Here is a 14,312-nt window from a genome sequence, read left to right as displayed (position 1 = left end):
TGTTGGAGCATCCCCACAGTCACATGATTGTTATTTCATGCTTGGCAACCAGCTCACAATTACAATGTCACAGCATCTCATGGCATCATGGGTGACCTTCATTGACAGCTTTCAGCAAGCAAAGTCAATGAGAAAGTCATCAGGCTGTCACAAATGACAATTTTATGACTGTAGGTCATTATGACCACACAGAATTCACTTAACAATGGCAACTGGAATTGCACAATTCCTAGCATAAGTGTAGACACATGATGTTGTGTTTTATCATTGTTAAGTAAGAACTACTTGTAAAGCTTAGAAGCAGAGAACTGAAAACACAATTTGAAAAATCTCATTTATCACTTTTCAAATGCAGACATCAAAATGACCCATTTCACAGTCATAGAACAATTATTATAAATGACTTTATCCATTTGTGTGAAGTTAGAATTCAAACTATATACTGAAAAGAAAGATCAAGGATAATTTTGTGGACAATAGAAGAACCTTTTAAGTTATATGTGACATCAGTTTCAAATAGGCTTATATGTGCCTTTTATGAAGTAAGTTTTATGTATAAAAGCTCTTGCCATTACAAATTTGCTACTTTTTAAAGTAGCGCTCTATTATGATTTGCTGTATGAGACTAAAATGATTCTGGAATGGAAAATAATTGTAGTCTTTTGAAAGCTGGTTCTTTAAAAGACTAAACTTATATTGAGACTGGCTGCAAATCAACATTCAGCATGGCAATAAAGAGACTTGTTTTGCACCATATGGAAGACAAATTATTCTTTCACTTGAAACAACATTGGAATAATCATAAAAATAAATGTTAACTAAAAAAGCATATTCCATCATTTTAGCATGCTCTCTTTTGGACAGATGAATGAAGAAATAAACAAATATTTAATTATCAGTCCAGTGCAAACCACATCTACTTACCAGCAAATTTGTGAGTCTAGATAAACATAGCCTAATAAAGCCTACAGAATTTTAATTAGCTGCTTTCAATAAAACTATTGATTTGAATAATTAAAGGAGGTATGTGGTTTCTAAAAAGGTAGTATATTGTAATGAATTTTCAGGATGTAATCCACAACAGTCTTTTTAAAAAAAAAACCCTTACTTTTATTTCTCTTAGTTATACCAAGCTTCCCCCAGAATTAACATTTTTTTCAGAGCAGCTCATTTTCTGCAAAGTATAAACAACTTAGAAAATGGGAGCTGCCCTGACCTAAGTAGTGCCAGATGAGTTTTTCTGAATCTCCAGATCTGTTTTGTTTTCAGACATCTTGTTTGATATTAACTCAAATAGCAAGAAGTCTAGAAAATTACAGTAACTTCTTTATAAGATTCAAAGCATTGAATAAGACCCCCTAATTCAATTAGCCCTAGCAGAAATTGGAAGAAAATAGCCAAGGATAGCAAAACAAGGTAAGTTTACAAGGAAGTCCAAATGATGAAGCATATCAGTTCCAATAATAAAGTGACTAAATGGATTGGTGACCCAAGATTCTACAAGATAAGGAAGGTCTTCAGAGCTCAAAACATAAGACCAAAAATAACCCCCACAAATAAACAAAAAATCCCAATAACAATAATTATAAGGCAATAGAACATACGTTGTATAGTGTCATGAGAATACTGTATGTGTTCCATGAAATGACTCCTGGACCTGAATATCAATCTGCTCCCTTGACATTAAGGCAGGTAAGATGGAAGAGCTAAAGAGAAGGTAAGTTTATGGACAAGACTTAGAAGATAAAATGTCTTCCCTCTCAATTATCACAAAAACTAAAGGACATCCTTAATTCACGCACATATAGTCCTGGATTTGTATGGTTACAGTACTATGTGAGAACAGGAAAGATGTTGTTTCTGTAAGAAGAACCCAAAACAGCAAAACTCTTTGAATCTGAATATTGCATACTTAATAGAATTGTTAGGCAATTTTGTGATTTTTTTTTAACCAACTGGTCCAAGAACAGATGTCACTATTTTTTAAGTATAATTACATCATAGATTTGCATACCTACAGTTTTATTTTTATTTTTTATTATGAATTCCCATTATAAAAGTTTCCATTTTTGTAACAGATACATATTAAGTCAAGCCATCCACTGTGACTTAAAGATTATTAATTTTTTGCTGTGACTACTTTCTAAAGTATCAATATGGCTACTGGATTAGAATGTCTCACCAAAAATAAAGGTGGGGAAAATCATTCCCCATAAGAAGCTCATAAATGTTACATGAAGGCTTCTAATCAGCCACCCTGGGAAATTAGACAGCATTTAGTCTACCTAATTAGCACTCAAGCACTCATGTTTTAGGAGACTTTTGAAGGAAAAGAAAATATACCGTATTCATTAATGGTACAGACCAATCACAAGCAAGTTTACGCAGGGGTTAGGTCAATAATACAGTGACCATAATAGTAGTAGATAAACTTGTGGGTAATTTTGGGTGTGTAAAAATTACATGATATATTTTGTATATCAGGTTTAACCAATTATTTTAATCCAAATAGCCTTTCAGAATAATACATTATAAGGCAGTATTTTCATTCAACTAAGGAACAGCTCATTATAGTTTTCCAATATCAAGGATCACTGAAGGGAAGAAAAATCTTGCATTCACTTGCTTAGAAAAACCAATGTGGTTGCTTGATTTCAAAAAAAAACTCTAGAAAATAAGATTAGTGCTTTATGATCATAAGATACATATTATATTAAAAATAGCTAAACAGAACACTAAGTTAGTATAGTTTTTATAAATTCTACTATAGAGAAGGCATATATTCAAAGTATAACACTGCAGTTCTGTAAAAAACTATTTGTCCTTTTCAGATTTTCTGAATGTTATAAAACTTTATGTGCCTCCTTTAGGTATTACAAACAAATAACCCTGAAATTGGTGTTCATTTAATGTATCTAATCTACTAATATTACAAAGTCATCTAACACAATGTTTCTGTCACAGTGTGATCACTCCCATTCAATCAATTCAATTAAAGACATAGCTAGGACAATTGTATAAGTTCCTAATTTAAATAAATCAGATCTGTATTCTGTAAACTTTGATAGTCTAACAGTAAATACCATTCTTAGAAGAAATCTGCAAAAAGATTCTGTAAAAAATAAATAAAGGTATCCTTTAAAAGATGCCTTTCAGTCTAGAAAAGAGTTACAAAACAGTTTTCAAAGCACCGGAGTCTCCACCAATGAAAATCAGAGATACAGTCTTGGAAAAGTAAAAGATTTGAGATGATCGTTGATCTTTTCATCCAAACATTGACTGTTCTGTGAAAAACACTCTAGAAGTATGCAATAATCCAGGAAGTTATAAAGAACCTCAAAACACAATTCAGGGATCTGTGGCTTTCTCACCTTGTCTAAAGTCAACATTCATGAAAAAGAAAAGCAAAAAAAGCACTGGGTAAGTATGTGCATTTCATGCCCAGGTCCAAATCTAATTATGGCCAAGATAGGGGAAATTATCATTTCCTTATAGAAGCTCCAGTGCTTTAACAGCTGGTTTTATCATAATATCAACCCTGAATGAATTTCTAATTTCAGTGGTGCTTTTCGTTTATAAATCTACTACATTCCTACACTAGACGGAAGGAAAGCTATGATCCAGCCTTATGGTTTTGCTTGTTTTTCCGCTTTGGACTGCAAATTCACTGTATGAAACTTTTCAGTCCACCAAAACAATATTAAATTGTATTAGTTGTCCTGATTATTTATTATTGTTGTTTTTAATTGAACTCAGTAAATTAGAAATAGAAACATATTATTTAAATAAATAAAATCTAGAGGCTTAATTAGTGGATCATAACAGAAAATCAAATCAAATTGAAATGTAAATGGATCTTTTTCCTGCTGGCTCATAGCCAAACTCTTTTTAGCTGTGTCTATTTCTAAAAGAATACATATATCACTGGTACATTGGGAAACCAAGAAAATAATGGTGGGAGAGAGTCACTCCCCATATCAATGTCTAATCTAATTTTTATGAATATAATTTTAATATCTTCGTATACACAATGAATGGCAGAAAACTGTTTTATAAATGCCCTTTTGACAGACTTCTCAAATAATACTGTACTAATGATTTTGCTCTGGATGAGTAAATCTGAGGATTAGCATGAAGTTAATTGACCTCAAATTTTTGCCACAGCTGAATAGATCTGATAACTAACACTAGAATAAGTTTGAAGCCAATTAAGACTGCTTTGCAGTAAATAATTAGAGGGAGTGCAACCTATATGTCCCATTCTGAGATTACTGAGCTATAGTTTATTTATAAGCAAATACAAGGCAGCATTAAAAAAAGATAGAAAGAGATCCAAGAAACAGACACAACTGAACGGAAAGCAGCATAAGTTTGCTGAAGTCTTCCTTGTCACCCCGAAAACATCAGATTCTATGCAGCTGTTATCAACTAGTAAAACTCCAGGCTCTGATGGCTTTTAAGTGCAATGGTGTAAGCTATTTGCCAGTTTGTTAGATTCTACATTTTGGATGTGTATTATGAATCTTTTAAGGATGCTAAATTGCCATCATTTTATGAGTCATAATAAGGTTAGTTTTCAAACCAGGTAGATTCTACATTTTGTGCATTTCATTTTGATTATTTTTTTAAAGCAACTGATCATTATATCTGGTGATCAGTACATTGAAAGTTATTATTTTCAGCCCTATTCTAGAATTAAAATGAATTGAATGACTTCAGGCTCTTTCTGAATTACAATGTGGTACTCAATAGGCTGTTCACTTTTCCCTTATAATTTATCCTTTGGTCATTACTATAAGACAGTCTTTAGATATTAAATACATTATATCAACAGAATGCAACTAAAATTATTTTTATATGCTGGAAATATATTTGCAGCACCTCACATCTCTGCCTAATTTTATAAAAGTACTATAATATTTCATAAAGTATTTTGGTTGTAAAATTAATCGGGATAAATTTTGTTTACTTCCCTTAGGTCCCAATGTATTCTTATTTAATAAGATGGATTTTGTGATTTCTACTTGTTATATTAAATACGTGGAACTTTACATACGCCAAAATATTTCTAAATATTTGGAAAGAAATATGTTGAAACTTTTAGAAAAGATTGAAGGAATATTAACAGTTATAAGCTTGTAAGGTAAAATAAAATGTTATTAAATTGTCTATTATCCCCAATTTGATTTGCAAAAATATCAATTGGCTTATTTTTTACAACAATCAGTATAAGGAATGACAATATAGTGGAATACAGGTAGTTGCCGATTTACGATCACAAGCCCAAAATTTCTGTTGCTAAGTGAGATATTTGTTAAGTGAATTTTGCCCCATTTTATGACCTTCCTTGACACAGTTGTTAGGTGAATCACTGCAATTGTTAAGTTAGTAACATGGATGTTTAGTGAAACTGGCTTCCCCTTTGACTTTGCTTGTCCAAATTTTGCAAAAGCTGATCACATGATCCTGGGACACTGCAACTGTCATAAATACATATCAAATGCCTAGTGTCTGAATTCTGATCCTGGGCAAGCTGCAATGGTCGTAAAACAGTCATAAGTCACTTTTTTCAGTGTTGGTGTAACTTTGAACAGTCACTAAATGAACTGTTGTAAGTCAAGGATTATGTGCATAACATTTGTATAGCTACCCATCTTTCAAACAACTCTGAGCAATTCCCAATCAAAAATCATTTTTAAAACTATAGAACATAACCATTAAAACATAAAACATTAAAATCAACACAAGCCCTGGTGCCCATCAGTACTAACATGCCATTGTCTAACCCCAAATATCCTTCATTTTGTACAATTTAAGGTGGTATATATAAAGTACCCATTCCCTATTTTCCCCATAGCCACCATCATGTGAGGTGGGCTGGGGTGAAAAAAAGGAGTTGGTCCAAAGTTACCCTGACAGCTTTCAACTGAATCAGAAGCATTACAATTCTAATAGTTTGAACATAAGTCTATGGGAGGGTGGTACAAATCACTGCAGAAGCATAGCATGCAAAGCTATACAAAGCATAGCATGTATCCAGTTATTCTAGTCTGGAAGCCCAAATGTGTTTTTATTTTTTTTATTTTATTTTTTATTTTAATTCCATTTATATCCCGCCCTTCTCCGAAGACTCAGGGCGGCTTACAAGCTTAGCAGTAGCCTTCATTCTATGTATATGCCTGCTTATTAGGGCTTTCGCCCCCCCAAGCAGCATTATTACAAAGTCAGCTTATTGCCCCCAACAATCTGGGTCCTCATTTTACCTACCTCGGAAGGATGGAAGGCTGAGTCAACCTTGAGCCTGGTGGGATGCGAACCTGCACTAATTGCAGGCAGCTGGTGTTACTTACGGAGGCACTAGCCCACTGCTCCACCAAGGCTCTTTTTTATCTTTAGATGGATTGAAGAACTTTGAAACATTCAAAGTAAATTGGAAGGATGATCCAATTTTGAAAGCAAAATTGAATATTTCTCCAAATCATAAATTACAAGCCAATCTCACTCTTTCAAAAATATTGTTTTTTCACATAAAGGATTTCACAAAAAGGATTTTTTTGTCTGCCAAAATGCCCTGTCCCTACTATCCCAGTTTTTCAAGTGCACTAAATTACTGTTTTTCTTACCTATTCCTGCACTGCTGAAGTACCTTTTAACTCATTAAACAAAATAACAGAGTATTCATAATCAAAAGCATTAAAAGTTTTATAAGGAGGCGTTTTTGCAGAAAGTGTGTACTGTATCTCTCTCTGGTAAAATAGACAAGTTTTAGTTGTATCTCTTCGCTAAAGCAATTGTATTGAACAGAGCCTTCAAGGAACAAGTATAGCCACATAAAAAACCCAGCTGTTTTAAGGCAGAGAAGATCCATATGTGTCACTTTATCAAGGGAGAGGGATGAGTTGATCCCTAGAAAAATATTGAGAGTAATGCAGCATGTATGAGAGCAATTCGGAAATAAACCTCCGTTTGGTTATCAATGGCAGACACTTGTAGTACTGAACTTTTAATATACACATTAGAAAACTACATTACATTACTTTTTGACATAATCACCACTCAAATTGAGGCACTTGTCATAACGTCTTACATGGTTTGAAATTCCTTAGTAGTAGTCACTTGGCGCCAAATCTGGGATATGGGGGTGCGGTGATCAAAAACATCCCAATGTTTTGAACTGCTTCAAAAGTTCTTGGGTGTGTCTAGCAGTGTGTGGGCGAGCATTACTGTGAACCAACACCACACCTGAAGTCAGCATGCCCAGATGCTTGTTATAGATGGCTAGTCTGAGTTTTTGTAATGTTTCACAGTAGACTCTTGAACTGATGGTCGAACCACGCTCCATGAACTTCACTAACAATACTTTTGGCATCTTCACATTTGGTGGGATTTTCTATGGCACCACTTCTGGTGCGGTGTTGGTTCACGATAATGCTCGCCCGCACACCGCTAGATGCACCCAAGAATTTTTGAAGCAGTTCCATTGGGATGTTTTTGATCATCGATTATGTCAAAAAGTGATGTAATGTAGTTTTCTAATGTGTGTAATAAAAGTTGTGTATCTGCGAGTGTCTGTCATTGATAACCAAACAGGTTTATTTCCGAATTGCCCTCATAGTATACTCGGCTGTCAATGCCCTACAGTTTAAGTTAATGGCCTGTTTTTATGGACTGTGTATTTCAAAGATAAGAAGGATCTACAAATTTGGTTGCTGTGCACCAGTTTAGTATAGTGGTTAAGATGAAGAGACCATGAGTTCTAGTCCTGTCTTAGGCATGAAGGCGGCTGGGTGACTTTGGTCCAATGACTCTCTCTTAGCCCAACCCACCTCACAGGTTTGTTGTTGTGGGGAAAGTAAGAAGTGGAAGGAGTATTATGCATCATCGCCACCTTGAGTTACTTATAAAGTAATACAGATAGGATAAAACTCTAATAATAAGTAAATAATAATTTTTAAAAATATAAGATGAAATATATTTGCAAGAGCAAGGCCAAAATATATACCAAAGGCCCTAAATAAAATCAAACATAATATCTATCTCACATAAGAACTTTTATGAGTCATTTCTGCTTGATTATTAAGACTGCTAAAAAAAAAACTTGTTATTTTAGAGTTCTTCTTTTTTGCTACCAAGAGACTATCAGCAACAACTTTGTGACGCATTCAGAACTGTACTTTGCACACAGAGATATGGGAAAAGACAAGTGAGTATGGGGAAAGTTGTCTTTTAGTCAGTACGTGCAAATACAGATATCCTGAAATGTCCCTTAAGAACTCTGGAGGGAAGAGTGCCTCAAAAAAAGCAAACAATGCTGGTTTTAAAAAGATACCATCAAAGCTAACTGAGGTTTTGAACTTTGAAATGTTTGAACCATGGATATATCCAGGGGATCCAATAATACAGTAAGTTGTAACAGCTTATCGAAGTTAGCAAGGCATATTTATATCCACATTTTACTGCTGCCAAGGAAAACCCAGTTTGAAATGGCTTGTGGACTTCAGGCTGAAGAGTTGAAGTAAAAGTATCATTTTAACAGTGTGTTTCATAACAGTAGAAAATGCATTACTTTGGTCAGCATTTGCACAACTATTGCTAATGTCTTCAGTGTGCCAACACTTTTATATAACAGTCAGAAAGCAATCCTGCTAAAATGGCAGTATGCACTGCAGAAGGGACTGAAGCTAACCTTAGTATAGCCAAATAAACAGTATATCAAAAGTTCGTGTGTGAAGAAGTAGAACAAAAGCCAGAATCATCTGCTTGCCAAAGGCCCTGTGCTTTGGAGCCTACACGTTACTTTAAGTAAAGCATGATGTGACCAAATAACTTGAGCAGGCTTAATTATTATGTCTTGGAGCAATCATCCCAGAAGACAAAGCACACTACCGAACTGTAACTGCTACCAGAAAAATATCGGAGTGATACGAAAGTCTTTATTCCCAAATATCTTCGAAGAATAGTCAAGATCATTTTAGATTGTGCTGGATGAATCAAGGCCAAAATATATAGCAACTTTCACAAATGTGTCCCCATATTGTTTAAGGCAAAACACTCCAGAAATGCAGCACTCGTCATACACCTGATCATGCAAAAGAATTTAAGAATATGAATCTCCCAGATCCTACCCATACAGAGGTTACTCAGCATTCCCTAGCCTTTGTCTTCTTTCTTGTTGTTCTGCAATTGTGTTTTTTTTTCTCTCTCCAGGCATTCAAAACAGCCTTCCCAACTATTTTGCCTTTGCCACTTTAGAATTTCTTCAAGGCTTACTTGGGGATTTAATGCTGCGCTGGCCTGCCAAAAAAAGTTGGTTTCTGTGAATTTATCTGGCAGCCTTTATAGCTGACCATCTGGAGAATATTTTAAACTGAAAAAGAGAAATTCAGAGGGAGAGACCTGCAACAAAAACAGTCAGCTCTTCTCTCCCCCCACCCCGCACCCCCGCCGCTCCAAGTCAAGAGATTCCTGATTCGTTTTTGGCCAAGGACTTCTCTATAAAAGCACCGCACTCTGCCAGCGCCGTCTGGGAAGCGACTGGAGCCGAGTACAGCAAATCTACCCGTCTCTAGTCCTGAACAGAGCTCACCAACTCACCCTCAATGAAACTCTTGACTAGACGCTCTTCGGGGTTTTAGCTTTCCACATGCACTGGCCGTCGTTAGACGCGCATACACGAAAGTGTTTCGAAATGGGATGGAAGCAATTGAGATGGAAGTCTCTAGAACCACACTGAAGGGACACTGCCCCTTATCGTGACCCGCAAGTCATCCGAGGGGGCGGCGGATGGTCCAGATCCCTCCGTCCATGGAGAGCGCAAGGCACCGGCAAAGGGGAAAGTTGCAAAGCGCGGAATCCTACCATCAAGACCAGGCAAAGGACTGGCGCCGAGTCGTTGCTGCCGTTTGTCCCTTTCTCTAGTCAGGGGCCACGCAAAATATTGCATTGCAGTCACATGACAACAGCATCGCCCACCCAGCCAAACCCACCCTCTCGTCCAACGGCCTCCTTTGCTTCTTCCGTTACCTGCAATCTCTCCGTTGCCGGCTGCCACATATTTCTCCCGCTGGGACCTGGCGGGGCGGAGCGGCGGGACAGGGTTGCTAACGAGCTGGCTGTGGAGCGGCTGCGGCGGGTCTCCAGCCAGGCTCGTTCACATCTGCTCGGCGTGTGTCAGTTCGGGGCCAGCCGCCAGAGGACAACGGGGGGGGGGAGGGATCGAACGCCGCCCAGGCGAGGGGGGGAAAGGAGGCGTGTGCGTCGGAGACGAGAAGCCCCGGTTGAACTTGGGCTGCGCGCAGCAAGAGCTCGGCGCCAGCTCCTCACCGCGGCGAGATGCGCCGTCCTATTGCCTTAGTTCCCCCCTCCGCCCCTCAGCGCAGCAGCAGCAGCAGCAGCAGCAGCAGCGAGCGACGGGGATAGCGGACGCTAAATCCCACCCCCCACGAAGCCCCGCCCAAGCCACTCCTCTAAGTTCCGCCTCTTCTCGGTCTCCCTCCTCCTCTCCCCCCCCACCCCAACCGAGCGCCGTGCTCCCTCCAGTCAGGAGCTTCCCCGTCCAACTGCTGCCCCCCTCCCCCCCCTGCAATATATGCCTCCCCGCTACGGGTGGTGGTGGTGTGCTGCGGGGTTGCCGCTGCTCTGCTATCCGGCCTAGGGTCAAGGATTCGCGGGGGGGGGGGGGGGTTCGGCAGCGCGATTTCAGAAGCAAAAGCGAAGTACCATCTGCAGTTAGGCGATGTTGGGAATTAACCTCTTTTCCTTTCTGTTAAAAGAGCCGTGGTGGAGCAGTGGGCTAATGCCTCCTTAAGTAATACCAGCTGCCTGCAATTAGTGCAGGTTCGCATCCCGCCAGGCTCAAGGTTGACTCAGCCTTCCATCCTTCCGAGGTAGGTAAAATGAGGACCCAGATTGTTGGGGGCAATACGCTGACTTTGTAATAATGCCGCTTGGGGGGGTGGTGTGTGAAAGCCCTAACAAGCAGGCATATACATAGGATGAAGGCTACTGCTAAGCTTGTAAGCTGCCCTGAGTTTTCGGAGAAGGGCGGGATATAAATGTAATAAAAATAAATAAAATAAAATGTGACAATTCCAACAAATAGTTCCTCGCTAGGGTTGTGTTTTTTCCCCTTCGGACTCGGGATTTGTGTGACCCAGCGTTTTTAGTTTCTGATAGAATAGATCATCATAGAGAAGGAAGTCTGTGTGCTCAGTAAGAGCAAACACAGACTTGATGGCATTACAGCAAGACACTTGGGCACAGCAGCGCCTGCATTGTCTGCATTGCATGAGAAAAGTACCTCTTCCTTCCCCTGTGCTTACCACGTTCTACTGAGGGACCATCCAGAGCATCCTGTCTTATTGCATTACAGTGTGGTTTGGAAGCATCACTGTCTCAGACAGGAAGGTGGTGCCCAGAGTGGTGAGGACGGCAGAAAAGATTATTGGTAATTCACTTTCTTCTGTTCAGGGCATGGCATATAAGCTGTGCTTGAGCAGGGTCCGCAATATTGCCTGGGATGCTACACATCCTCTTCGTGACCTCTTTTCCTTGTTACCTTCTTTGGAGGAGGCTTTCTGGTACCCAAAGCAGATTCAGTCATAGTTTTGTTCCATATAGCACCAGCCTTGTAAATTTTCAAGTTTCCTCTTTCTGCTGTGTATTCTAAATGGACAGTGTTTAATATTTAAGTATGGGTGTAGGTATATATGTATGTATATAGCATATGTGTGTGATTTATGGGTATGGTTATGTATATACTTTCGTTTGAGAGCAGGCAACAGAATTTCATTTTTAATGGGCCCACAGTAAAAAAAATGACAATAAAGGTTATCTTATCTTATATCTTACCTTTGTAATCATTATCATCATCAAGGAAGTGTGGGATTGGATTTCAACCAACTTCCCTTGTTTGTCGTGTTTTGTTTGTTATATTTGTGTGCTGTTGGGGTAGACTTTATCCCTGTTTTTTCAAAAGTAAACTTTCCCTACTGTGAGTTGTCAATATGGCTTTATTAAGCACTTCCAAATCCAGTATGAGTTGAAAGGGAAGGACAAGTTTAGATCACAGCTTTGCTTTGAGATTAATTATCCTTAATTCTTTAGCATTGTGACATCCAACGTTTTATAAAAGATTTTATTGACCACTATGCTATTAACTTGACTACCTTCCTGTTTGGGAATTGGTTCAGCAGTAGAATGTATGTTTATAAATTTGATTGGTAAATAAATATAAACTTTAAATGTTCAATCACATTTAAAACATTTATCTGGCATGGATCAGCAATTGCCAGCAGTGAAGGGAATACTGAATTGATAGGCTGAGATCTTTTTGTTTACACTTTTCATCAGCAGGAGAGGGCTATGCTTTTCCCTTTATCACAGTTAGTCTGATCTTGGTTTAATTAGTCTTACACCAGACTTTCACATTTCAGAAAATAATGATTTTTTTCTTCATTTCCATCACAAGTCAAACAAACATGTAAGTTTTAATTTTTTTGTCTACCTCACCTTATTGGTGAAGTGAAGTGAAGTGAAGAGAACAGTCCAATTTTGGTCATTGATACGTCCCTGAGGCAAAATCTGCGTAGAAATACAATCCATTGGCTATTCATACCCAACAAAGCGTCCTCAGAATGTCACCAGTCTGACACCTCACACCTTTTAATTAGGAGTAGCAAGATGTTATGTTGAAATTGTGCTGAAGTATTATTTTAAGAATATAAAGAGAATCAAATTAATTTAGGAAAATATTTTAATTCCATATTTTTTCTGCATGTAGCATGCATAATGTTTCCACTAAGGAATTTGCCAGTTAAGCTCATAACAAGACCTGAGACTATAAAATACATTTGTATCTAGAAATCAGGTCTCAGCAGTGTTCCAAGTCTAGCATCATTTATATCTGCCATTCCATCGGCAACATTATACGATGGAGAAGGAAAAGACTTTCTGATACTCCTTTGCAAAAAAAACTTTGTCTCCTCCATTATGCAATCTATGTTGATTGGACAGAGTAAAGAGACATCTGCTGGTGAGCAATGCATCTCATCTCCTTATTTGATGGAACTTACTAAAAATGCATTTTCTACCTAGGTCACCCATGGAAACAAGCAACAATATGGCAAGGGCAACATAGTTTGAAATTAACCATGCAACTGTTATGTTGTTAGAGGTAGTTTGGTTTTAGATTTTGTTCACAATAAAATTCTATAAAAGCACATTGTGTAGACTACGAACTCATTTTTTGCAGAATAAGTTCTTAAAATCTGCAGAGAAATAAATAATCTTTTGGACAGTGCAATAATCAAACACTTGTATCTCATTTTCATTTTTGGAAGAAACCTATTGGAAATTGATATCTTCGGGTGGAGGACCATGATAACAACAATAATACTCTGGAGCAAAGTGAACACATTCTGGCTTTCATAGTGCTCATTAAATAGTCTTCCAAACAGTTAAAAAACAATCTCAGGATACCGGACAAAGTAGTTTTATTCATAGGTTTAAACCTACATACGTTATTTAATGTAGTTATTTAATTTTTATTAATAAGATGTGTATCTGGTCAGTCATGGTTTAGCGTGCTGTGTAGGATGATATCAGTACTGCAGAATATCATTTTCAATAAGTTAACAGCTGTTTGCAGAACTGGAAGCAGCAGATATTTGTAAAAGTCAATCTTATTGCTTAAAGCACTGGAAGAAGTCCAGCAAACCCCGTTAGGCTTTTGTAGTGGAAAGAGAAGCTGTTTCTCCAAATGCCTAAATGCTTGTACAGGGACTGCAGGATGCTGCCTTTTCCCATTTTCACTAAGAAAACAGACTAAATTATTAACACGCACCAATCTTCCTTGATGCTCTTCTAAATCTGTAGATCAACTTTCAGAATCACACTGTGGAATAGCCATGGCTAACAATCGCGGCGACTGGAACCAACTAATCCATATTGAGAAATTTCAAATTATGTGAAGTGGAACCTTTTTTTAAATGTATATTATGCCTACTATTGCACAACATTTTAATGGTTTTTACATTGTTTTTGCATGGTAATTATTCATAATCACCATTAAAATTTCAAGGCATGAATTATCACACTTCTTTTTTTTTTTTTTTTTTTTTATTGAAAAGTTTTATAAAATACAATTTTCCTTTAAAAAAACCCACCTTCCCCCTCCCTCCTCCCCTCCCTACCTCCCCCCTATCTCCCCCCCTCCCCCTCCCCCTCCTCCCTCCCCTACCTCCCCCCCTCCACTTCCCCTCCTCCCCCCTCCCCCCCCCCGACTTCCCAGAGCAAAATACAAGGTATATATC

The 14,312-nt window shown here is 37.9% G+C and overlaps 1 protein-coding gene across 1 annotated transcript in view; it reads right to left on the bottom strand.

Moving 5' to 3' along the window:
• The window catches only part of PID1 (phosphotyrosine interaction domain containing 1), an 85,556-nt gene extending 75,326 nt beyond the window's left edge, over nucleotides 1-10,230 (bottom strand). The window contains exon 1 of the mRNA XM_083364951.1: nucleotides 10,024-10,230. Within this exon, the coding sequence (XP_083221077.1) occupies nucleotides 10,024-10,053 (30 nt within the window). The 5' untranslated portion in view covers nucleotides 10,054-10,230. The remainder of the gene's footprint in view (nucleotides 1-10,023) is intronic.
• Nucleotides 10,231-14,312: the final 4,082 nt, after the last annotated feature.

The sequence above is a fragment of the Vipera ursinii genome, assembly GCF_947247035.1.
Source record: "Vipera ursinii genome assembly, chromosome: 5".
Classification (NCBI taxonomy): Eukaryota; Metazoa; Chordata; class Lepidosauria; order Squamata; family Viperidae; genus Vipera; species Vipera ursinii.
The sequence above is the reverse complement of the archived record's forward strand: the minus strand, read 5'-3'. Positions and strand labels throughout refer to the sequence as shown.